This window comes from Molossus molossus, unplaced genomic scaffold (genome assembly GCF_014108415.1).
Source record: "Molossus molossus isolate mMolMol1 unplaced genomic scaffold, mMolMol1.p scaffold_m16_p_1, whole genome shotgun sequence".
In the NCBI taxonomy this organism is placed as follows: Eukaryota; Metazoa; Chordata; class Mammalia; order Chiroptera; family Molossidae; genus Molossus; species Molossus molossus.
In genome coordinates this window covers 226885519-226912270 of record NW_023425344.1, presented here as the reverse complement: position 1 = coordinate 226912270, position 26752 = coordinate 226885519, and the positions used below count along the sequence as shown (strand labels likewise).

The window sequence follows — 26752 nt, the reverse complement described above, 5'->3', positions numbered from 1 at the left end:
ATTCAGGTCAAGGGCACTTTGGTTAGTCCCTGGCCCTGGTTGGGTCCTTGGGGAGGCAACCAATCATGTGTCTCTCTCCCATCAATGTTTCTTCCCCCACAGCCACTCTACCTGAAGATAAATGGGAAAATATCCTTGAGTGAGGATTTAAAAATAATAATAATAAAACAGTTCATCTGGTGGCATTTTCTTCTATAATTTCTGGTAGAAAAGTGTTACTATGAAGTTTCAGGGTTATTGTGATGAATAAATTTGCTTTGTTTCCCTGTTTAGAATGCTAATGATTTTAAAACTTGGAATAAGCCACTTAGTGTTTTGTTGACTTTGCTTTGTAATTCTTTTTTGCCCAGTTGGATAGTTCCTGGTCAGCATAGAAATGTGGAATGTCTTGGCTGAATCCTCATGCAGACATGATCATTATGGTCCTGGTAGGTAGGGCAAATATCCAGAGGTAAGGTAACATGTCTTATAGCTTAAAACTATAAATGTACTTCATATGCTCCTGGGTTTTGTTTCTTAATTGGATTCTCTGTCTTTGCCAAATGATGTTAACTTTTCTCTTACTCCATTGATTGTAATACTATCAAGTGTAGAGTTGTTCCAAAAGTCAAATAAGAACTTAGGACTATTTATCAAAATATATAGTATTTCTAATTTTTTTTTAGTAGTTCCAAAATTCGGTTTACTCTGTAAAGTCTTCTGTGGCTTTATTCTGGTGTAGTTTGGGGACCAACTTTCTACTCAAAATCATCCTTGAAATCACTTGATTTTGTTTCACACAGCCTTTGGAATCCCAAATAAATATATTATCATCCAAACTATATCTGAAGGGACTGAACAATATTTCAGAATATCATAGGGAGTTCATTTCTTTCATCCTAGTTTTTTAAATTGAATATGGTGCAAATATAGAATTCTGTTAAATGGGTATTAACTTGTTATGTAACCACTTTACATCCCTGAAGGGGTAAGAAATCCTGGAGATCAAAGATCTATTCTTAAAATTTTAATTAATTATTTATTTATTTGTTATTCCTCACCCAAGGATATTTTCCATTGATTTTTAGCTAGTGGAAGGGAGAAGGAGAGAGAGACACATTGATTGGTTGTCTCCCGCATGACCCAACCCGGGGCTGTGGATTGAGCCTGCAACCCAGGTATGTGCCCTTTACAGGGAAGCAAACCCACGGTCCTTTGGTCCATGGGCTGACGCTCTAACCACTGAGAAAAATCAGTCAGGGTGGTTCTTAAAAATTTTTTAATTAGTTTTTAAAACATTCATTCTTTTATTTATATACAAAATGTGTTGCTGCAGATGATTGTTACCTATTGGCAGTTTATTTGCAAAATATCCAGTTTTCATTAGTTGTCTATCCTCACCAAGTCACAAGTAGGATTAAAAGTCAGTTCTCTAAGAAAAATTATATACCCAAAATTCAGGCCCACTTATCTACATTTTCATTTCATGGATCTGTCAAATGTTTATTCATTTAAGAAATGTTTAGTGTACCTACTGTATACTAACTATATGCCAGGCTCTTATAACTTGAGGAGTACAATGGGGGATAAGACAAGGCCTCTCCTTTTAAGTTGGTGTATAGTCAGGTGTATAAGGTACAGACCTCGACGTTGATCTCTGAGAATACATAACCTCATTGGCACCTGTACACAGACAGTTAACAATAAAAGACACTTGCAGTGATAGATAAAGGGGAGATGGCATGCACTCTAAATGCTACAGGAATTTAGAGGCAAGAAAGACTTATCATAGTCAAAGAAAGTTTACAGGAGGTGGGCTGAAAGGAAGAGGGAAGTCTTTCTGGGAAGGTAGAACAATGTGAGTATACTTCAGTGTGTGCTTGAGTCTAGGAGTAATTTAACTAGAGCAGTGGTTTCCAAAGTGTGGTGCACTTGGGAACTTGTCAGAAATGTAACTTCTCAGGCCCCACTTGAGACCTATATTGTAAATACTGGCAGTCAGGCTCAGCAAGCTATGTTTTAACAAGTCCTTCAGGTGATTCTGATGCATGCTGAAGTTTGAGAACCACTACACCAAGAGCAGGGGCTTCTTATATGGAAGTAGTGGACTAAAAAACTTTGATAAGGTAGCCTGGGAATTCACAGTAAAGAACTTAGAATGTTAGGCCAGGTGTTTATCTTTTATCCTACAGAGCAGAGTCACCGACTTGCAACCTGAGGGCTGGATTTGACCCGTAGATGTGTTTTGTTTGGCTTGTACAGTGATTTTTGGGGGTTGGTTTTTACCTAAATGTAGTTAGTTGTTGAAAACAACTAAATGGAATTGTCACTATTTAAAAAAAAAGATTCTATATAGAAATCTGTGCTTTCACCTTATGTTGAAAAATAAGAAGACTTGGCAATACTATGCCAGTATTTCATCATGGCAGCAATTCATGGAAATAGCAAGCAACTGCCCCTTTAGTTGGGACATGCATTCTCCAGTTTGCCTCAGTCTCCACCACTTCCTGTTGTTTTACACACACCTTTACTCACATTTCCTGCCTGCCTCCAGTAGGTATTTTGATATTTGAGTTTGTAACTGTTGTTGTAGACAGTGGGGAGTTGATGTAAGGTTTGAGAAGGAAGATGATGTGATTTGTGTATTCATTAATTCATTCAACACATGTTGATTAAGTAAACCTATATGCCAGGTTATACAGTGCTTAGAGATGAATGAATCCCTGCCATTATGTGGGTTACAGTCTAGTGGGAGAATGATTGAAACAGCATTTTGAGAAGACAGTCATGTATGGATTTGAGAAGAGAGACATTGGTGACTGGGAGGCTAGTTAAGAGGCTATAACAGTCCAAGTCTTAAGTAATGAAGGCTGGAATCTAGATTCAGGTGGACTAGGAAGAAAAAAAGAGCAAGAGATGGGAAAGGTATTGCAAAGGAAAAATCACCAGTCATTAATAACAGATTGGAACTTCTAGGAATATACCCTAAGAAGCCTGAAACACCAATCAGAAAGAATATATGTACCCCCCATGTTCATAGCAGCACTATTTACAATAGCTTAGATCTGGAAACAGCTCAAGTGTCCATCAGTAGACGAATGGATAAAAAAGTTGTGGTACATATACACAATGGAGTACTATGCAGCTGTAAGAAAGAAAGATCTCTTACCCTTTGAGACGACATGGGGGGACGTAGAAAGTATTATCCTAAGCAAAACAAGCCAAGCAGGAAAAGACAAATACCACATGATCTCACTTATTTGTGGAATATAATGAACATAACAGTCTGAGGAATGGGGTAGACCCAGAGACGTGGAAGTAGGGTACAGACTGACAACCCTCAGAAGAGGGGGTGGTGGGGGGAGGGAAGAGATGAACCACAGAACTTATATGCATGTATGCATAACCAGTGGACATGGACAACAAAGCCGGGAGAACGGGGGCGGGAGGATGGGGAGGAGGGTGTCAATGGGGAAAAAAAGGAGAAACATCTGTAACAAAAATTAAATTGAATTAAATTAAAAAATAATCACAGATTGGAATATAGAAGGCATGAGAGGAGAATGGAAAGATGATGAAAGTTTTGAGTTCTGAATTAGGAAATTTGTGGTGTCACTAACAGAAACAGAAAACTACAAGGGGAAGTCAAAGTGGTGCTGAGGAAAGGGGAGACATTTGGAAATCTCAGTTTGAAGAGTTTCATGTTTAGAGCTCAGTGTATTTAAAAGGAAAATTTAATGGAAATGTCAAGACTGCATGCTTAGCGATGTATACCACTCGTTCCATCCTAGGATTCCAAGGGAATACTTGGAGAAGACATGCTTATTTATTTATTTAATTTATTTATTTATTTTAATCCTCATTTGAGGATATGTTTTTATTGCTTTTAGAGAGAGAGAGAAGAACGGGGAGAGAGAGAGAAACATCAATGTGAGAAACATAGACTGTTTGCCTCCCATATGAACCCTGACCAGGGATCAAACCTGCAACCTAAGTATGTGTCCTGACTGGGAGTTGAACCCACAAATTTTTGTTGTACAGGACAATGCTCCAATCAACTGAGCCACCTGGCCAGGGTGCTTTTTTTAAAAAACTTTTTTCAAAATAAATTTTTAATTACAGTTGACATATTATTTTATTATATTAGTTTCATGTGGACAACATAGTAACTAGACAATTATATAACTTATGAAGTGATCACCCTGATAAGTCTAGTACCCATCTGACACCATACATAGTTATAACAATGTTATTTACTACATTTCCTAGGCTGTACTTTACATGCCCATGACTGTTTTTAGTAACTGGCAATTTGCCATTTTTTACCCATCCCTCCAAACCTCTTCCCATCTGGCAACCATCACAGTGTCCTCTGTATCTACAAGTTTGTTTTAGTTGTGTTTGTTCATTTATTTTGTTTTTTAGATTTTACTTACAAGTGAAATCATATGGTATTTGTCTTTCTCTTAGTTCACTTACTGTATATCCTCTACGTCCATCCATGTTGTCACAAATAGCAAAATTTCATTATTTTTTATGGCTGAGTAATAGTCCATTGTATATAGTATGTACCACTTCTTCTATATCCAGTCATCTATTGATGGACACTTAAGTTCCTTTCATATTTTGGCTATTATAAATAGTGCTACAATGAACATAGGGATGCATATGTCTTTTTGAATGAGTATTTTGAGTTTCTGTGGATAAATACCCAGACATGGAATTGCTAAGTCCTTCTTCATCTCCTGTTACAGTCTTTGTTTTAAAGTCTATTTTGTCTGATACAAGTATTGCTACCCCAGCTTTTCTCATTTATATTTGCATATAATATCTTTTTCCATCCCTTTACTTTCAGTCTGTGTATGTCATTCAATCTGAAGTGAGTCTGTATGGGTCTTGTTTTATTATACATTCAACTACCCTATGTCTTTTGTTGTTTTTTCAATCCTCACCTGAGGATATTTTTCCATTGATTTTTAGAGAGCGTAGAAGGGAGAGAGAAAGAGAGAAACATTGATGTGAGAGAGAGACACATTGATTCGTTGCCTCCCGCAAGACCCTAACAGACCGGGTCCAGGGATTGAACCTGCAACCCAGGTAGGTGCCCTTGCTCGGATGAACCCATAACCCCTCAGTGCACAGGCTGACACTCTAATTGCTGAGCCAAACTGGCCAGGGCCACCCTAAGTCTTTTGGTTGGAGCATTTAATTCATTTACATTTAAAGTAACTATTGATAGGTGTGTAGTTATTGCCATTTTATTGTTTATATTTTCGATCTTTTTAACTTTTTTTCTTCGTAAAGAAGTTCTTTAACATTTTTTAACTTCTTTTTTTTTTTATCCTCACCCGAAGACATTTTTCCATTTTTTGTTCAGAAAGAGTGGGAGGGAGGGTGGGAGGGAGGAGGGAGGGGGAGAGAGAGAGAGAAACATCGACGTGAAAGGGACACATCAAGTGGCTGCCTCCTGCACGACCAACCAGGGCCGGGGACAAACTGCAACCAAGGTACGTGCCCTTAGCGGGAACCAAACCCGGGTCTCTCAGGACCGCAGGCTGACGCTCTAACCGCTGAGCCAAACTGGCCAGGGCCCTTTAACATTTTTTGTAATACTGGTTTGGTAATGATGAACTCCTTTAGCTTTTTCTTGTCTGGGAAGCCCTTTTATCTCTCCTTTGAGTCTAAGTGATAGCCTTGCTGCGTAGAGTAATATTGGTTTTAAATCCTTGCTTTTCATCACTTTGAATATTTATTGCTAATCCCTCTAGCCTGCAGAGTTTCTTTTGAGAAATCAGCTGACAGTCTTATAGGAGCTCCCTTGTAGGTAACTAACTGTTTTTCTCTTGCTGCTTTTATGATTCTCTGTCTTTAATCTTTTGCATTTTAATTATGATATGTCTTGGTGTGGGCCTCTTTGGGTTAATTTTGTTTGGGACTCTGCGCTTCCTGGAGTTGTCTATTTTCTTTACCAGGTTAAGGAAGTTTTCAGTCATTATTTCTTCAAATATGTTTTCAATTCCTTGCTCTCTTCTCCTCTGGAACCCCTGTGATGTGAATGTTGTTATGCTTTACGTTGTCCCAAAGTCCCCATAAATTATTCTCAGTTTTTTAGATCCTTTTTCTTTTTGTTATTCTGATTGGGTGTTTTCCACTACTTTGTCTTCCTAATTGCCACCCCTCCTACCTGTCTCAGCAGGACTTCTTCTGTATATTCCTTAATTTTAAGACTTCTATTCAGCTAGTCTCAGGTGGTTCTCAATGATGGTTGTTCTGTAGTTTAGTTATAATTTTGTCATGGTCCTGCAAGGAGGCCAGCGCAGCATTTACCTACTCCACCATCTTGACTGGAAGTCCCTAGGAGAGGTGTTTAAGTTGTTGTCAACAAGTCCGGCCTGTGTGGTTCAGTGGTTGAGCATCCACCCATGCACCAAGAGGTTGCCAGTTTGATTACAGGTCAGGGCACATGCCCATGTTGTGGGCCCAGTCCCCAGTGGGGGGCATGCAGGAGGCGGCCAATCAATGTTCTCTCATCGATGTTTCTATCTCTCCCTCTCCCTTCCTCTCACTCTAAAATCAATAAAGAAAAAAAAATTTTTTAAGTTGTTGTCAACAAAATACAAGAAGATCTTTCTTGAAAATGTTTTTCCTATAGTTAGAACTTATAACGTTGTTCAAATTCTCTCTTGAATGTATAATTTTCAGATTTATGTTACATAGGTAAGCTTAACTTTCTCTTTCTGAGAGAATGGAAGATGCTATATAAACTCGAATGCTTAAAAACATATCAGTACTACCCTTCAGAATTTAAATCATAATTGGCTGTGTGCTAGGAGGTAGCCCAGGAATGGAGTGTTGTCATGGCTGTAATTCTTTTGAAATAGTAGCCACTGTTTTTCTGCTTATGATCTTATGTTTGAAGTGCTTGGTTTCCTCTGCTCTTAACTTTTTTTTACTACAGTAAAATATGTATAACAAAAATTGCCATTTTAACCATTCTAAGTGTATAATCCAGTAGTATGAATTACATTCACAGGGTTGTACAAGCATAATTACTGTCTATTTCCAAAACTTTTTCATCACCCTAAACCAGTGGTTCTCAACCTTTCTAATGCTGCGACCCTTTAATACAGTTTCTCATGTTGTGGTGACCCCCAACCATAAAATTATTTTTGTTGCTACTTCATAACTATAATTTTGCTACTGTTATGTCTTAGGCGACCCCTGTGAAAGGGTCATTCTACACCCAAAGGGGTTGTGACCCACAGGTTGAGAACCACTGTTACTGTTTAGGGCCTAAACAGAAACTCTGCACCTATTAAGTAATAGCTCTCATTCTCCCTCACCCCATCCATTGTTAACCTCTGATCTACTCTCTCAATGAATTTGCCTATTTGTTATTTCATATAAGTGAAATAATATAATATTCGTCTTTAGGTGTCTGGCTTCTTTCACTTAACATTTTCAAGATTCATCCATGTTGTAGTATGTGTCAGAACTTCATTCCTTTTTATAGCTAAATAATATTTCATTGTATGTATGTATATGGCATTTCATTTGTGATTGACACTGTTTGTTTTCACCTCTGGTTTTTGTGAATAATGCTGCAGTGAACATTGGCATAGAAATATCTGTTTGAATCCCTGTTTTCAATCTTTTGGATACGTACCTAGGACTGGGATTGGCTTGGTCCCATTTAACCACATACTCTTATGTAATAGTGGTGGCTATTTTTGTTGTTGTTGTTATTCCTCACCCAAGGATATTTTTTCCATTGATTTTTATAGAGTGGAAGCGGGGGAGGGGTGCTGGTGATCAAGGGCAGAGGGGGAGAGAGAGAGAAAGACATTGATGTGAGACACATCTATTGGTTGGCTCCTACACAAGCCCCAACTAGGGCCAGAGATCAAGCCTGCAACCCATGTACGTACCCTTGACTGGGAATCAAACTGGCAACCCTTCCATGTGCCAGCCAACACTCTAACCACTGGGCAGTAAGTGGCTGCTCTTGGGAAACACATCTGGTATTTGAGTTCTTCGTAGCCATAAAAAGACCTCCCAAAGTGCATAAATAGACTTTATGTACTTTGTTTATGGATTAGCTCCTTAATCACTGCCCCACTCATACATTTACATAGAAATTTACACTGGCTTTTATTTTTATTTATTTTTTTATCCTCACCCGAGGACATTTTTCCATGGAGGGAGAGAGAGGAAGAGAGAGAGAGAGAGAAACATCGACGTGAAAGGGACACATCTAGTGGCTGCCATCCACATGACCAACTAAGGCCGGGGATAAACCAAGGTACGTGCCTCTAGCGCCTACCGAACCTGGGTTTCTCTGGACCGCAGGCCAACACTCTAACTGCTGAGCCAAACCGGCCAGGGCAAAATTTACACTAGTTTTTAGAGTCTGACTTTTCTGCTTTTGTTGTTGCTGATTTTATAAACAAGTGATTTTATAAGAGTGGCTGCAGTTACAGTTTTAGTAAGAAGAAAATGTGGAAGAGGAGAAGGAGCTCAGTAGTACTAGGCCACATGTCAGGAGATAAGCTTGGTGATCTGGTTCCCAAAGCCTGAACTAGAGATTAAAAACAAATATAGAAAGAGATAACTGCATCAAAACTAGGCATACTGACAAGAGAGATAAGAGAGAACTTTGCTCTTATGAGTGTCCATGTCCATTTTCAGCAGGTTGAAAAACTAACAATAGTTGAAGGAAACAAAGGGGAAAGCCCAGAAGGGAAAGGAAAAATTGTTTCCTATATAAAGTAATACCCCACTTCTCCATAGGTTAGATTTCTGCAAATTATGGCTTCTTATTCTAAGTTGAGAGTTCATAATAATGAAAAGGGATGTATGAGCCACTGAAAGAGCTGCCAAAGTTCACAACCCTTATTCTGTTGAAAAGGTCCTTATTTGCATAAGTTAACATAAAAGTCTAATAAATAACCCTGGCAGGTTTTGCTCAGCAGTTAGAGTGTCAGCCCGCAGACCAATGAGTTGTGGGTTCAATTGCGGTCAAGGGCACATACCTTTGTTGCAGTTTGTCCCCAGCCCTGGTTGGGTCATGTGACATGGAGGCATCCAGTCGATGTGGCTCTATCACATTGATGTTTCTCTCTGTCTCTCTCTCTCCCCCTTCCTCCCACTCTATGTAATGATAAATAGAAAAATATCCTCGGGTGAAGAATAATAAAAAAAGTCTAATAAACATAGCTCTCTCACATCCCACAAAAGAAATTTAAAAATCAGATGATGGCAGCTTATTGAAGGAATCAGGCACATAACAACACTGATCAGTGATGATAGATAGCATGATGTCAAAGGAAAACTAGCTCAAAAACCAGTAATGGGACCATTTAGTAGCAGAAGGGCAAATGGTCCTACAGATCTGTAGCTCCTGGAAGCATCCCAGGTTTACAGAAAAATATAACTTATGATCATAATCACAACCCTAAATCATAAATAAAACATGTCACTTCAGAAACATTTTAACCAAACACTTAAAAATGTTTTGGTATTTAGCCCGGTTGGTGTGGCTCAGTGAATTGAGTGTCATCCCATGGACTGAGAGGTCTCTGTTCGATTCCTGGTCAGGGCATATGCCCGGGTTTCAGGCTTGATCCCTAGTGCAGGATGTGCAGGAGGCGGTCGATAGTGTTTCTATCTCTCTCCCTTCCTCTTTCTCTAGGAAATCAATAAAAACAAATTTTAAAAAATGTTATGGCATTTAGAGGGGAAGCATCTTAAAAACATTCGAGAAAATGTACTTACATGGAACCACTATTCCTTGCTTTATACATGAGGTATTGTAATATTTTAGTCTTTTTCATATTTTTCTTTTTAATTTAACACGTTTGAAGCAGTAGCTATTCTTCAGTTGATAACAAGAAAGGGAAACTGTGTTTTCACTTCTCTTCCCACAAACTCCAGTATAAACAGTGACAAATGGCACTGATCCTTGCAGTTAGTCTTCTGCAATAATTGCCTTCCACAGTGGATATGGATTTGGAGGCAGGGATAGTTTATCGACTTAGATTTTCATTATATTTGCTCAATGGGGCACTTTTAACCCTCTCCTAGTTCTTAGTATTTTCTTAATCTAAAGGACTTTCACTTCTCATGAAAGGCTGTGTGACTTTTGACCAATGAGAAGCAGCAATAGCAACAGCTTTCCCCATGCAGTGATTATTATAGCTAAGTCAAACCTGAAACAGTGAAGAAGGAGGTCATGCACTGCCTGATCTCATTTTGGTATAACACCCAAATGGTTTCATTGTACAGAATGGGCCTTTTTGACACTTGTCTAATGATGTTTTCATTAAAATGTGATGAAGTACTGAAATAAGTGATCTGTTTATAGGAAAGAATTTTATATTTGTTGGTAACTACCAATGCATCAATTCTAATTCCTTTATTGGAAGTTACAGTATTTGATGTTAGAGTTGGAGGGACCTAAAAGATATCAACCAGCCTTCTGATCTGTGAATCAGACTTGTGCTGAGTCCTTGGGGTAAGAATCCTCCTCTCCTTACCAGCATGGGACAACTCATGTTGGGAAATTCCCCTTGTTCAGTCTCTCCTCTTGTAGTTTCCATACTCACAGATCTCAGTATAGTTCCTCGGCAATGATCTAATAAAATTGATTTTTTTTTAAAAAATTTATTTATTGACTTTAGAAAAAGGAAAGAGAGAGAGAGAGAGAGGCACCTATTTTATTGTTCATCTTATTTATACATTCATTGCTTGCTTCTTGTATATGCCCTGACTGGGGATCAAACCCTCCACCTCAGCATATCGGGATGACACTCTAACCAACTGAGCTACCTGGCCAGGGCTAAAAGTTGATTTTTAATAAACCTTTTATTCAGTTGATATTTGAAAAATGTTTGTTATAAAAATTTTCAGTGGTTTTAAAATCTGTGCCAATGGTCTGTCTTGTCCCTTTCTACCAAATATTTCTTCAGTACCTAAGTATTAATGCTACTATTGTATGATTGAAAACTTTTTTTCTGTATGTAGTGTGAAGGAAGTTGCTATTCTGTTAATATAAATATTTTCACTCGATATTTTCCTTGATTTGGTAATTTCACTGTTTGGTTTATTATTCTGTTATTAACTGGTGTCTATAATCTCAAATATAGTGACTCATTTATTCCTACTGTTTTCTAAATATATCTGACGTTTATTTAAAGCATTTAAATTCATTTTCACCCATAAGACCAAAGAGGACATTGTGTGACTTGTAGTTTTTCTGATTTTAATTATTTTCATTAAGTAAGATTTGGGGACTGTAACAGAAAAAAATGGAAAGCTTTAAGTGGTGGGATGTGATATTTTCAGAGAAGTTGAAAGTCTATATTGTTTTTTATTTTTAAGAGTTAATATCTTTACAATAACATATACTTCCGAAAACAGTAAATCTGTAAGCTGTGTTAATAGAAATATATACTAACTGCAAAAAAAGCTGAACACAAAAATATTATGCAAATACTGTATATAACTTACTGTCGTCCAGTCTCCAAGATGGCCCCCAGTGATCCACCTCCTAATATTTGTGCCCTTGTGTATTCCTCTCTCACATATATTTTTTATTTATTTTTATTATTATTATTACTATTATTTTTATCCTCACCCAAGGACATTTTTTCCATTTTTGTTCAGATAGATTGGCGGTGGAGAGAGAGGAAGAGAGAGAGAGAGAGAAACATCACCGTGAAAGGGACACTTGGAGTGGCTGCCTCTCTCGCATGACCCCAACCAGGGCTGGGGATGAATCGCAGCTGAGGTACACGCCCTTAACCGGAATCGAACCCATGATTCATTGGTCTACAGGCCAACACTCTAACCACTGAGCCAAACATATATATATTTTTAACTATGTTTTTATTGCCCTGGCTGGTTAGCTCAGTTGGTTATAACATTGTCTCTATACTCCAAGGTTTCAGGTTTGATCCCCAGTCAAGGCACATACAAGAATCAACCAATGAATTTATAAATAAGTGGAAAAACAAATAGATATTTCTCTTAAAAAAAAAAAAAAAAAATATATATATATATATATACATATATATATGTTTTTATTGATTTTTTTTAGAGAGAGAGGAGGGGAGAGAGAGAGAGAAACATCGATGTGAGAGAGAAACATCGATTGACTGGCTCCTGCATGCCCCACTGGGGATCAAGCCCGCAACCCTGGCATGTGCCCTGACTGGGAATCGAACTGGAACCTCTGTCTCTGGGATGACTCTCAATCCACTGAGTCACACTGGCTGGGCTCCCCTCAAATATTTCATCAGGGTTGGTCTGTATGACCAATGGAATATGAGGGGAATGATAGTGTATAAATAAGGCCAAGTCTTAAAAACCATCGCTCCTTCTGCTTTGCTCTCTCTTGAATTGCCCACTCTGGATGAAGCCAGCCACTATGTTGTGAAGACATTCAAGGCCCTATGGAGAGTCTGCATGAAAAACTGCTGAGGCTTCCATTCAACTTCCAGCCATCAGCTTGCCAGCCATTGAGTGAGCCATCTTGGAGGTGGGTCCTCAGCCTCACTGAAGCCTTCAAATGACTGCAGCCCCAGCCTACATGTTGACTACCGTATCATTAAAGACCCTGAGTCAGAAAGTCAGAATTGTCCAGTTAAGTCACTCCCAAATTCCTGAACTACAAAAATTGTGAGATAATAAATTAAATGTTTATTGTTTTAAGCTCTAAGTTTGGGGGTTATTTATTGTGTAGCAATAGATAACTAATGTATAGCATCTTAAAATATTTATTGGTTTCATAAATAGAAAAGAATTGAGACAATGTAAACAATGTTTAGTATCCTTTACATTTTTTTTAAAGTTAGTTTATCAAAACTTTAACGATTTAAAAGTGTTTGGTTAGTCCTGGCCGGTTTGGCTCAGCGGTTAGAGCGTCGGCCTGTGGTCCAGAGAGACCTAGGTTTGGTTCCCACTAAGGGCACGTACCTCGGTTGCAGTTTGTCCCCCATCCTGGTTGGTCGTGCAGGAGGCAGCCACTTGATGTGTTCCTTTCACATCGATGTTTCTCTCTCTCTCTCTTTTCCTCTCTCCCCCTCCCACTCTATCTGAACAAAAAATGGGAAAATGTCCTCAGGTGAGGATAAAAAAAAAAATTAAAAGTGTTTAGTTAAATAAATTCAATTTAGCTATAGAACTAATAGATTCAGAAAAATAAAGTTATAGTTTCTCCTAAAACAATATGAGTAGATTAGGTATTCATTAATCTAGCAATTTTCAAATGGTGTGCCACAAGAATTTTTAAAACATACAATACCTGACTATTTTGTCAAGGGCACTGACCTCTTTTCCCTTAGATTGTCAAATAAAAAAATGACAACAGCCAACACAATATCTGTCCAGTGTGAATGAATAAAAATTAAACCTATTTTTTGTCAAATCAGCAAAAATATATTTGATGGTGTGCCGTAGAATTTTAGTAATTAGTTTATGTGTGTCATGAGATGAAAAAGGTTGAAAATCTCTGTATTAATCAGTTACATTCTTTCTTAAAAACCTAACTAGGAAGCCCTGGCCGGTTTGCCTCCACAGTTAAGAGTGTCGACCTACGGACCAAAAAGTTGGGTTCAATTCTGGTCAGGGGCATGTGCCTCAGATGCCGTTCTTTCTGGCTGGGGTCTTGCGGGGGGCAGCCACTCAATGTTTCTCTCTCTCTTTCCCTCTCCCTATCCCTTCCCTTTCCACCCACTCTGTCCAAAGATAAATGGAAAAATATCCTCAGGTGAGGATTAAAACAAAAACAAAAACCTAACTATGAAAGTATCATTTCTCCCTTTTTAAAAATAAACTTCATCCCTGGCCGGTTCTGCTCATTGGTTAGAGCGTTGGCCTGCGGTCCAGAGAGACCCGGGTTCAGTTCCCGCTAAGGGCACGTACCTTGCTTGCAGTTTGTCCCCGGCCCTGGTTGGTTGTGTGAGTGGCAGCCACTTGATGTGTCCCTTTCACATCGATGTTTCTCTCTCTCTCCCTCCAACTCTATCTGAACAAAAAATGGAAAAATGTCCTCTGGTGAGAATAAAAATAAATAAATAAATAATAAAAATAAAAGTAAAATAAATTTTAAAATAACATAAAAAAAATGAAAAAGTTGCCCAATACCTAGTAAAAAAATAGACTTGCACAGCCAGTATGACACAGTGGTTGAGTGTCAACCCATGTACGAAGAGGTTGCTGGTTTGATTCCTGGCCAGGGCACATGCCCAGGTTGTGGGCCCGATCCCCAGTGGGGGGCATGCAGGAGGTGGCTATTTGATATTCTCTGTCATCAATGTTTTTATATCTTGCTCCCTCTTCCTCTTTAAACTCAATAAAGAAAAAGTTTGTGTTTTTTTTAAATAGACTCTATAGGAGTGAAGATAAAAGCAGGGATCTGTTAGGACAATATTAGAGTAAATCACGAGAAATGGTGGTGGCTTGGGCCAGGGTGGTAGCAAAGGAAGTAGTCAGAAATGGTCAGATTCTGGAAATGTAATGAAGATAAAACCAACAGGAAACATCAGAAGCTCTTGGTTGTGTATAGAAAAGAGATCAAACTACTATAAGACTTTAACATTCTGATGCCAGTCTAACTTTTCAGCTCCATCTCTGCTCTATATTCCACCCACATGTCCATGTTTCACTGGAACCATACTGGATGACCCTTTCTGGGTGACCTAGTGGTGAAAACTGTGGGCTTTGGAATTAGACAATCTGGGTTGATTTCTGGCTCTTTTCACTTACTACTATATAGTTCTAAATTAATTTCTTAAGCTTCAGTTTTCTCATTTATTACTTCACAGAGGGGTATTGTGAGATTAAATGAGGTAATCCATGTAGCGCAAGCACTTAACATAGTGCTTGGCAGGTATTAAGGTCTCAATAAATATTGCCTGCTATTACTACCTCAGATTTCGTTTGTTTAGCCACAGTCTTTCCTTTGCATTAAATGCTAACCCTCCTCCATTATGGTCTACTTCGTTTCTTTTCACTGGGTTTCTCAAATCCATGTGACAGAAATTCTTGAGGAAATTTAAAGATGAAGTCAGACTATCCATAATTTCCCTACTATCTGTTTTCATTTTTTTTTATAGTCACTCTGGATTTTGTCCACCTGTGTCTATTATGTATATAGTTACTGCTATTCATTTTTCATTATGAGTTCAAATGTCATCTCATGATGCCTTTCCTAGTCCTCTGGATAGAGGTAAGTCCCGTGCTTTGGGCTCCTTTAGCATTTTTCTGATTAACTTAAAAAGGTGTGGTTATTTATACAACTGTCACTTCTGCCAAACTCTGAGTATCTTGAATAAAAATGTCTGTTTATTCACCTTTAATTCTCTAGTACCTAGTACTTAATAGGCATCAGCAAACATTTGTAGAATTAAACAATTGAATGGAGCTTTCCAAGACTCTCCACCCCAATCCTTCTTTCATGTAACAGTTAGATTTGTATTTGTAACACTCTCTTGCTCAAAATCTCCAGTGGTTTCTCATTGCCTGAAGAGTAAAGTTTAAAACTCTTTAGCCAAGCCCTGGCCAGGTAGCTCAGTTGTTTAGAGCATCACTCCTATATGCCAAGGTTGCAGGTTCAATCCCCTGTCAGAGCACATACAAGAATCAACCAGTGAATGCATAAATGAGTGGAACAATAATTGATGCTCCTCTCTCTCCTTCTCTCTTTTTTCTCTCTCTCTTTCCCTGCCTTCCCTCCCTTCCTCCCTCCTGAGCTGAGTATCTGACCTCAGTTTGCCTTTCCAGCTTTATTTCCTACTACAGTCAGTCAACCTGATCCCTTTACTATTCCCCAGGGCCTCCCATCCCTTTTTTTCATCCATATCTTGATTCATATTGTTTCTTTTTCCTGAAAATCACTCCTCTCCTGTGCTAAGTCCCCTCCTCAGGACACTCCTCAAATGCCACATCTTTCACAAAGCCTTCTCTGCATCCCAGCTGGAAGTAATCTCTCCCTGCTTTGAAGTCTCAGAACATGGTATCTGTTGCTTGTCACATTTTAACTTTACAGAGGTAATTAGTCAACATGTATTTTTATTTCTGTTTAGTCTCTTAAAGAGCAGGTCTAAGATGGCTGGTTCATCTTAGTGTGCTGTACTTGTGACTAGCATTAGGTAACTGATAAGTTCTAGAATGGCTAAATGAATGAATTAATATGTGAGTGAATAGGCTTCCTGGAGTGGCACTCCTTTCCATGGGCTGGGGTGGAGGGTAATAAGGATTTGAGGATGTGATATACATTACCATAGTAAGACACTGGGGAAGTGGGTACTCTCTGCTCCAGTGTTCCAGCAGATACCATTAGCCCAGTTGTACGAAGTCCATTCAGAACACATTTACTGATGTCTGCTATGTTCCAGTCTTGGTATTTGGCTTGAGAAATACAAAAGATACCATGTACTTTCACCTTAGATACCCTTCAGATAGATAGCAAGGTGTTCCTGGGTTCTTGCCATTTGTATTGGGTATGTAGGTCCCAATTTATATCCCCAAGTGAGGCATTGCTCACTGTGCTGAAATCTGTCACAGACTTGCCTTACTAGACTTACCTTGATTTTGCTTTGCTTGTCTACCTTATGTTCTAGTGGTTTGACTAATCCATTCCCACAGTTCAGCTTATTGTTTAAAAGTTTTCATTCTAGTTACATTTTAAACTTTGTGTTTAATTTTTAACTTGGCCCCTGGCTGGTTTGGCTCAGCGGTTAAAGTGTTGGCCCGCAGACCAATGAGTCAGGGGTTCAATTTTGATCAAGGGCACGTACCTCAGTTGCGGTTCATCCCCAGCCCTGGTTGGGTCATGCAGGAGGCAACCAGTCGATGTGGCTCTATCACATCGATGTTTCTCTCTGTTTCTCGCTCTCTCTCTCTCCCTCCCATTCTGTCTGATGATAAATGGAAAAATATCTTCATGTGAGGAATAAAAAAAATAATAGTAATAATAATTTTAAACTTTGTTAAAGCCAACTTTACTGTGGAGCTCAGAAGAATTGGCAGTGGGTACTTTTACATTTCACTGTTTTCAGACTTTTGGGTGGACCTTTGTAGTCATCTTTCCCATTTCATTATTTTTCACTGTTGGGAAATACTGTGTCATTTAATTTAAGTCAATCAATATTGATATTTGCTTAGGGAAGATATAAACATAAATAACAGGTGTCACTGGTTGTACATGTAAGAAAAACAAGTCTACTCATGTTGAAATCTGTTTTAAGTACCTCCAGAACCATCCTTTCTCACACTTGCCCTCTTTATTCTGGTGCACCTTTATATTCCAGCCATACTGAACTCTTAATACTTGAAGTTCTCAGAATTCTTTTTGTGTCACTTCACCAGGTTAATTTCTGCCTCTGCTTCAGGACTTAGTGTAGGCCTCTCATTTCTTTCTTATTTTTATTTTTTTTATCCTCACCCGAGGACATTTTTCGATATTTTGTTCAGATAGAGTGGGAGGGAGAGAGGGAGAGAGAAACATCGACGTGAGAGGGAATGGTTGCCACCCACACGACCAACCAGTGCCAGAGACAAACTGCAACTGAGGTATGTGCGCTTAGCAGGAACCGAACCCGGGTCTCTCCGGATCGCAGGCCGACGCTCTAACCGCTGAGCCAAACCGGCCAGAGCAGGCCTCTCATTTCTTTTCTTTTTTTGGTACGTGCCCTTAGCGGGAACCAAACCCAGGACACTCTGGTCCGCAGGCCGTGGCTCCAACCACTGAGCCAAACCGGCCAGGGCAGGCCTCTCATTTCTTAAGAAACCTACCACTCTCTTCCCACTTTCATCCTTCCCCTTCTAATATGAGTTACTTGCCCCTTATGTCCATTTCTGTCACGCCTTGTGCCTATTTCTGTCAGAGAACTTAGATAGTACATTATAGCTGTTTATTTACTTGTCAATTTCTTTTAACAAGCTGAAATCTCCCCAATAAATGAGCCTATATCTGATTCCTCTTTTTGTATCTAGTATCTGTTATATATTTGACACTCAGTAAATGCTTATTAATTAGATAATTCAATGCCCAACTTTCTAAACTAATTTCAAGGATGAGAGCTATCAGGGAGTATTATTAACTTCTTTACTGTTATAGGGCTAATGTTGTAAAAACATGAATTAGTAAGGAATTAATAACAGTATTACATAGTTACATATTTATAATTGTAAACATAACATTATTAAATAATGTTTTAATACATTGATTAGTAGGTAATTTATCTCCTGTGTAAAAACAATACAGAATTTAGTTCCTGAGCAACTTCTGCCCTTTAAGCAATAATCTACTAGTTGGCACTTAACTATCATAAAAATAGATGAACTAGACTATTGTGTACGAAGAAAGGTGGATAAGGGAGGAGTGGAGAATAAAGAAGGGAGTGAGTTAGCAAAATGCCACACAGTTAGTTGCAAACCAGCGCAAAGGTGAATGTAGTTCATGAAACTAGCTTGACTCAGAAGGCCTGAAATAGGAGCAAAGAACAAAAGGCAACCAACGGTGAAAGCAAGTATTCAAAGGGAACGGGCAGGCACGAGCAGGTGAGCACCCAAATGGAGCACAGGTCCTGTGGGATTGTGGGGTCTCGGGCTCTAGGTGACAAGGAAGGAGGGAATCTAGAATGTGAAGCTGTAGGGAGGCTGAGTAGGGAGGAATAGTGTTTACTACAGAGACACAGAGACACCAAAAAAGACCTTAGAAGGAGAAAAGCATAGTGACAAACACTGGCTGGCACCAAAATCTCAATGAAAAGAATTGAAGATGGGGCTTTGTTGGGGGTGAATAGGAGATAGAGAGCAAGATATATTGAGAAGACCAACTCTGAAAGTAGTGGATTTGTTATACTCTCCAGTTTATACAAAGTAAACCTGACTATGTACATTATTTTCAGTAGCATATAAAACTTTTATATAATTGACACATTTGAAGAAATAATCCTTCCTTGGAATTTTGGAATGTTGATCTTCCAGTGGATAGGTAATCTTCTTTTGGAAAGAAGTCAGCTGTTATATTCTTGTTAAATGGGTGAGATTTAGTCCCTGAGCTATTGATCAGTGTTCATCCCTTCAGAGTATTCAACACCTACTATGTGCTAGCTCTGTTCCAGTACCAGGAACATGTCAGTGAACAAAACAGACAAATATTCCTGCCCATGTATAGCTCACATTGGGCAGGCGGTGGTGGTTGGGGAACAGAGTATGGGGGGGGAAACAAAACCCAAAGTAGTAAATTATATAGTGCATTAGAAGGTGAGAAGTGCTATGGAGAAACATAACATGGAAGGAAGGTAGAAGATGTGTGTGTGACCAGGTGAGTTACAATTTTAAATAGAGTGGACAAGGAAGGTCTCACTGAGAATCTAGTGACATTTGAGCAAAGACTAACAAAGTAAATGAGCAAGCTGTGCAGGTTGGTATCATATAAATAGGATGCCATTCTATATACTCTAAATTGTAAACCTTTCCATTACCATTCTTAAAGTAGCTCATCTTAAAGAACAGTGAGATTAGAAGTGGTGTGAGAAGGTGGGGGTTGAGAGCAAAAGGAGCATTTTATGTGTTCACCCATTGCTTTAAAAAAAAAATCTGTTTAGTTTTACACTGAACACCTGGCATGACTCTGCAGTTTTCACTCCGTGAAAATGGATAACTAGTATGCATTTTTTTTTTCCTTTTGGAAGAAAAACAAATGTTTGCTTAATAGAAATAGAAACTGGAGAGGTTTTTCAGAAACCACAATAATAGAGAAAATATGAATGAGCCCTGAAGATGCTGCTGTGCATTTAATCACAGAGATGGAGGAAGAATGGTAACTGGAGAGTCACTTCCTGAGGGAGAAAGGGGACAAAGTGTTGAATATGTTTTGAGTTCTGGACAAGTCAAGGATCTGTTAATGCTCAGAGAATCCTAAAGGTGGTTTTTGTTTTCAGTTATTTAGATTGATCTATATGACCAGTTTATTTCCTGTAAAAGAACAATTGGCCAAAGGGAGTCATTTAAGATGTAAGTATGAATCTGGCCAGGCAGCTGCCCTGGTTTCATTGGTTGATTTCCTGGGATGAAGTTTCTTTTGTGTAAAATCCTAAAATTTTTCCTTTCCTAACCAATAGCTCCCATTCTTAACTGCAGGATAGAAGTTCAGCCTTGAATAGTGTTCAAACTTATAATTCTAACTCTGCCTTTGTAGTTCCTCAGAACAACTCTATTTTAAATAATTAATAATTTGCTTTTATTTTATGTAATATGTCACCTGTGAAGAGCAATGCATTTTGATAAAAAGAAACCCTAGGATATCAACAAACTTAAGAATGATGGAAAATCCTCGGTCAGTATCCCAGGGGGACTTTGGAATTAGATCTTGTTAACCAGTAACTATGGCTTACACAAGGTGAAGTCCAGATGAAAGCTGGATCAGAAGACCCAAAAAAACCTATTTGGGCCATCAGAATTACAACTAAACTACAGAACAGTCATCATTCAGAACCACCTGAAATCTAGCTGAGCAGAAGTCCTACAACTAGGGATTTAAAGAAGAAGCCACATTAAGACTGGTAGGAGGGATGAGATGTAGAACAGGTTGGTCCCACAACCATGTGTGGCGGATATAAATTGGGAGGGAGCCCTGGCCAGTTTGCTCAGTGGTTGGAGCGTCAGCCTTCAGAGCAAAGAGTCTCAGGTTTGGTTCCAATCAAGAGCATATACCTAGGTTGCAATTCAATTCGCAGACCTGGTTGGGATTGTGCAGGAGGCAACCAATTGATGTGTCTCTTTCGCATGGATGTTTCTTTCTCTTTCTCTCTCTTCCTCCCATTCTATCTGAGGTTAAATGGAAACATATCCTCTGGTGAGAATTTAAAAAAAAAAAATTGGGAGGGATATATTGGCTGCATAGGTCCCCCCTGAGAAGCATCAGATCCCAGCTCCATACCAGGCCCCCCAGCCTAGGGTTCCAGTACAAGGAAGAGAGGTCTCCATAACTTCTGGCTGTAAAAACCAGTGGAGATTATAACTGAGTAAGATGGAGGACTTCTGGAGTCCCAGACAGTCCCTCTTTTTTTCCCTAAATCCTCACCTGAGGATATTTTTTTCATTTATTTTCAGATAGTGTGGGAGGGAAGGAGGGAGAGAGAGAGAGAGAGACATTGATTCGAGAGAGACACATTGATTGGTTGCCTCTTGCATGACCCTAACCAGGGCCGGGGACCAAACCACAACCAAGGTATGTGCCCTTGGCTGTATTTGAACCTGCAACTCTTTGGTCTGCAGGCCAACGCTCTAACTGCTGAGCCAAACCGGCCAGGGCCTAGACAGTCACTCTTAAAGGGCCACACTTGGACTCACTTGGACTTACTCTCTCTGGGCTCCCGTGCAGGGGCAGCAGCTTGAAAGGAACAAGGGACATACAGGTAGGAACTGAATTATCTGGCATCAGGAAGAGGGTTTGGGGGACATTTTTCCAGCAGACAAAAGTGCTGGCAGAGGCCATTGTTCCTTATCTGATACCCCGTCCCACAGAGCCGACAGGTGGGAGCTATATCTGAGTTTTCTATCAACCTGGTTCACAGTTTTCCCCACCCTGGTGATTCCCTGATACCTGCCCCACCCAATTTGTGGGCCTACCCAAGCTAACACAGGGGCTGTTTCATAGAGTGGCATATTTTGCTTTATGCTTCAGATTTTCCTAAAATCTCTCAACCAAGCAGAATCTGGTCTCAGCATGCCCCATACCTCTTGCTAAGTAGCCCCAGGTCCAGCACTAGCAGCAGCCAGTTCTCAGTTCACAGCTTGGCCTCACCATGGCACCTCCAAACCCAGCACAAGTAGCAGCCATCTGCAGATTGCTTTGTAGCTCATGCTGGCTGGTCCTGGGAAGAACACGGGCAGCATCTGACATTGGCCTGCACCTCCCGGGAGGCCCCAGAGCCAGTGCACAAGTAACATGGCCTGAAACCTGTGAAAGATATTTTAAAAACCATATGGTCTATTAGAGTGTTTTAAATTAAATTGATTATTCCCTTAAACTGTGGTTGCATGTGCAAGCCATTGGCAATATTGTTGGTCACAGGTGGTAGTCCAGTGACCTGGTGTTATTTTTAGTATCTTACTATGTTTTTATTGATTTTCTTTTTTTTTATAATCCTCACCCAAGGATACTTTTCCATTTATTATCAGATAGAGTAGGAGAGAGAGAGAATGGGAGAGAGAGAAACATCGACGTAAGAGAGACGCATCGATTGGTTGCCTCCTGCATGACCCGACCAGGGCCGGGGTCGAACCACAACTGAGGTACGTGACCTTGACTGGAATTGAACCTGTGACTCTGGTCTGCAGGCCGACATTCCAACCACTGAGCTAAACCGGCCAGGGCGATTCTCTTTTATTTTCTTTTTTAAAGAAATCAGAAACATTGATGTGAGACAGAAACATCAATAGGCTGTCTCCCACACACCCCCTACTGGGGATCGAGCCAGAAACCCAGGCTTGTGCCCGGACTGGGAATAGAACTGGGACCTTTTAGTCCTTGGGACTATGCTCAATCCACTGAATCACACCAGCTGAGTCAGAGACTTGATTTTTGAAGGCTATGAACACCCCAGTGCTGGGACTTTATAACTTCTTTGAAACTTTATAACTTTAATTCAGACACTGAAGCTTCTTATATCAAAAAGAAGAAAGAGCCCTGGCCGGTTTGGCTCAGGGGTTGGAGCGTTGGCCTGCGGTACAGAGAGACCCGGGTTCGGTTCCCGCTAAGGGCATGTACCTCGGTTGCAGTTTGTCCCCGGCCCTGGTTGGTCGTGCGGGTGGCAGCCACTCAATGTGTCCCTTCACATCGATGTTTCTCTCTCTCTCTCTTCCTCTCTCTCCCTCCCGCTCTATCTGAACAAAAAAATGGAAAAATGTCCTTGGGTGAGGATAAAAAAAAATAAAAAATAAAAATAAAAAAGAAGAAGAAGAAAGAGAGGGTTATGAGGGGAGAGAGGGTTAATATATGATCTAAAGACAAAATTGTTAAAATGGAAAGAAGAAAATTAGACTCAGCAATAGGAGCCAGGTGTCAGAGAGAGCCTTTGAGTATTTGAGATCCACCCTACAATTAAAAGCCAAGCCTGGGAAAGTATATTTTAAATCCCAATTTCCTTTTGCAACCAGATAGCCTTCAGAAAAGGTCCTAAGAGCCTATGTGACCCCGGTCTATCTTGTTGTGCTGGTTATTAGAAATAGAGAAGAAGGCGCACCTTAGAGAAAGGGATAGTACTTCTGTGGTGGGTGTTTCTTCTTTAACAATGTAAACAGAAAGGCCAGTTGATCTAACCTTGTGTGTCTTTGTCCTATAAGCCACCGCAGGTGTTTGAGCAGCACTGCTTCTGCAACAAAAGCCTAGACTCACCACATCTTGGGAAGAAAATGGCCACTTCCTGGGGAGCAGCCTTTTTCATGTTGGTGGCATCCTGTGTTTGCAGCACTGTCTTCCACAGAGACCAGCCGACTTGGTTTGAGGGTGTCTTCCTGTCTTCCATGTGCCCCATCAATGTCAGTGCCAGCACCTTGTATGGAATTATGTTTGACGCAGGGAGCACTGGAACGCGAATTCATGTTTACACCTTTGTGCAGAAAGTACCAGGTAAGTGCTACTGGTACCCTCACCAGAGTCGATAAATCCATACTAGCATCTCCTCTCAGAAACAAATGTGCTGGGGGTGTGTGATGTGAATTACAGAATCTTACAGCTACTGATATCTTTCTTCAGAGAACATTTTGGACTATAATTGAACACATATGGTTTAATTCAGTTTGATATTAAGATAGATCTGGGCTACCTGTAGTTTGAAACCCATGTGTCCAAGAAGTATAGCTGAAATTTGTCTTTCCTTTTCTTGAAAGGTGGTTTATACTTCGGGGTCCAGAACATTGAGAATATTGGGAGTAGTCTTGAGAGAAGGATCACTACTTTCCTCAGAGAAGGGGATGAGGGGACCCTGAAGATTAATTTTTTTCTGAATTTCCAGTGTTCTATCTTCAGTTTACATATAGAGCCTAGAGAAAGGAGTAGGAACTAGGTGTCCACCAGAGAAATGATAGAGGGACTCTCAAGGATTACCTATTATCCTTTGTACTCCTTCTCGATACTCCTGCAAGACATTCCTCACAGATGAGATTACCTGGAATAGCTCAGGGAATAGCAGGTTAATCTAGTAGGTCATATGCCATAGAGCCTAGTACCAGAAGCAGTCTAACTTTTGGTAATCAGCCATCTCTCTTCTGTTTTAATCCCTGGACAAAATAGGACAGCTTCCAATTTTGGAAGGGGAAATTTTTGATTCTGTGAAGCCAGGACTTTCTGCTTTTGTAGATCAACCTAAGCAGGTGAGTTTTTTTACAATTACAATGAGATGTTAAGATTCTCAGTGCCTTGATAACTCTGCCACACTGCTGCTATTAAATAGCTCATGCTGTTCACTACTGATGCTGAGGTTATGTGTCAGATCAGTTTTTTGTCCTCTGCTAATCTCCTGGATAATGGTAATTATATACTCTGAGCTCACTAGGGCTTTGGTGGAAAGAGGCTAGGATCTCTTTTAAGAGATTGCTCCATTTATATTTACTGTTTAAGATTTTGAGTTGAAACCATCAGCTGCATTGATTAATGTAGTTGCAGAAAATGGACATGAAGTTCTATAGGATATGAGTTATAAACATGACAATTGAGGGCATGTAGACCTAGCAAACTCCTTTCAGAGTACCTTGATATAGGACAGAACCATGCCTATACTCTAGAAATTAGGTTCTAAGAACACGTGATAAAACAATCTTTGGTAGTAGAGGATGAATGGAGAGTTTTGTTGTGACTGTTTCATATTGGAACACCCACAACATGCAACACCCAAAGTGTCAGAGGCCACATTAAAATAGAATAAGGCAGAGTGTTAAACTTGGATAGCAGATATAAAGGTAGTGTTCAGTTTCTCATGCATAATCATTAACCAAAGGAAACCCTGATGTTAAAAATGGTTTGAACTTGAAGAACTGGGAGGATGTTTATTTTCTCAGCTCACTGTTTTGAAAGGGCAAGTGTGCTGGAAAACTAGGAGCTGTTTAAAGCAACTACATTATTGGAAATTGATTTAACATTTAGAGAAGATTGTGTTATGGTTGCTATTAATTATAATGATTAAGAGGCAGCATGTTGTCAGGATAGGTGTTTACTCAGGGAAAGAGGATTTAAAATAATGGTTTTAAATTCATAAATTGAGCATCTGTTGTGTACTGTGCATGTAGGTACTGGTGATACAAAAATGAACCTGACTTACTCTGTCCTTATAGAAATCATAAAAAGTGTAGCGTAATAACAGCTACAGCGAGCACTTATGTAGAAACTACACACAGTCTGCCTTATCTAATGTACGCAGCAGTTTTGGTAGTATGAGGTGTATCACCCCTCTCACAGCTACGGAAGCCAAGCCCAGGAAGCCCCTATGTTAGGCCACAGGGTTAGCAAGCAAGTCTTCTGACTCCTAATCTTGTGTTTCCTTCACTACCTTGCTTCAACTTTCTTGCTTGAAGCTCATTTATATAACACACAAAATAGCAATCAATTAAAATGGCCACACTGTAAAAGAATAATTTTCATTATTACTTAACCAACATGAAATGGATTCTCCTTCAAAGAAGCCCACTTCTCTAGGTTTCTGCTCCTACAGAGCAAAAAGGTAGCCCTGTGCTACCTCACTCCTGTTACTCTCCAGAGCATGATGAGGGAATATATAAGTATTCCATATACACAAGTATATGGACTGTTCACTGCATGAATGGCTCGTCTCTCTTTTGTTTTAAACAACTTTTTTTTTTAATCCTCACCCGAGGACATTTTTCAATATTTTTGTTCAGATAGAGTGGGAGGGAGAGAGAGAGAAACATCGACATGAAAGGGACACATCGAGTGGTTGCCACCCATACAACCCAACCAAGGCCGGGGACAAACTGCAACCGAGGTACGTGCCCTTAGCGGGAACCGAACCCGGGTCTCTCCGGACCGCAGGCCGATGCTCTAACCGCTGAGCCAAACTGGTCAGGGCTAGCTCTTCTCTTTTTGAAGGGTGCTGAGACTGTTCAAGAACTCTTAGAGGTGGCCAAAGACTCAATCCCCCGAAGTCACTGGAAGAGGACCCCAGTGGTGTTGAAGGCAACAGCGGGACTGCGCTTACTGCCAGAACAGAAAGCCCAGGCTCTGCTCTTTGAGGTAACTTTTGAAATCTTCTGCATCTTAGATAATTCTTTTCCCCCTTATAAATATTTTCTTTATGGGTTTGAAGGCCTCTGGAATGTTACTGTTACCTTTAGTATTCCACCATTGCTAAAGCACTGTGGCGACTCTGGGCTCTTTTGTAGCTATTTACATTTTAAAATATTACTCTTGAATTTATAAAGCTTTTCCTAAAAGTTTAGAGTACTTCCTATCCATGACATTCTTTTAAAAAAATATTTTTATTGATTTTTAGAGAGAAAGGGAGAGGGAGAGAGAGAAAAACATTGATGTGAAAGTGAAACATCATTCGGCTTCCTCCTGCACACGCTGACCGGGATCAAACCAGCAACCTTTTGATGCATAGGACAACACCCACCCAACTGAGCCACACCAGCCAGGACCATGATATTCTTAATTCTCCTAACTTGTTACAGCAGAATCATAGAAATTGTTTTTAATCAACTTTTAATGAGGAATAATTTATATACAATTAAATTTATCCATTTT

General features: G+C 39.7%; 1 protein-coding gene across 3 annotated transcripts in view; it reads left to right on the top strand.

Annotated features, from left to right (window-relative positions):
• The window catches only part of ENTPD5 (ectonucleoside triphosphate diphosphohydrolase 5 (inactive)), a 44342-nt gene that overhangs the window by 1699 nt on the left and 15891 nt on the right, over window positions 1-26752 (top strand). Inside the window, exons 2-6 of one of the 3 annotated variants that reach the window (XM_036260146.1) lie at window positions 351-451; window positions 19932-20004; window positions 23338-23623; window positions 24287-24366; window positions 26096-26239. In XM_036260146.1, coding sequence (XP_036116039.1) covers window positions 23407-23623; window positions 24287-24366; window positions 26096-26239 — 441 coding nt within the window. In that variant the 5' untranslated portion in view covers window positions 351-451; window positions 19932-20004; window positions 23338-23406. The remainder of the gene's footprint in view (window positions 1-350; window positions 452-19931; window positions 20005-23337; window positions 23624-24286; window positions 24367-26095; window positions 26240-26752) is intronic. The other 2 variants (XM_036260138.1, XM_036260152.1) reach the window with 2 other exon arrangements.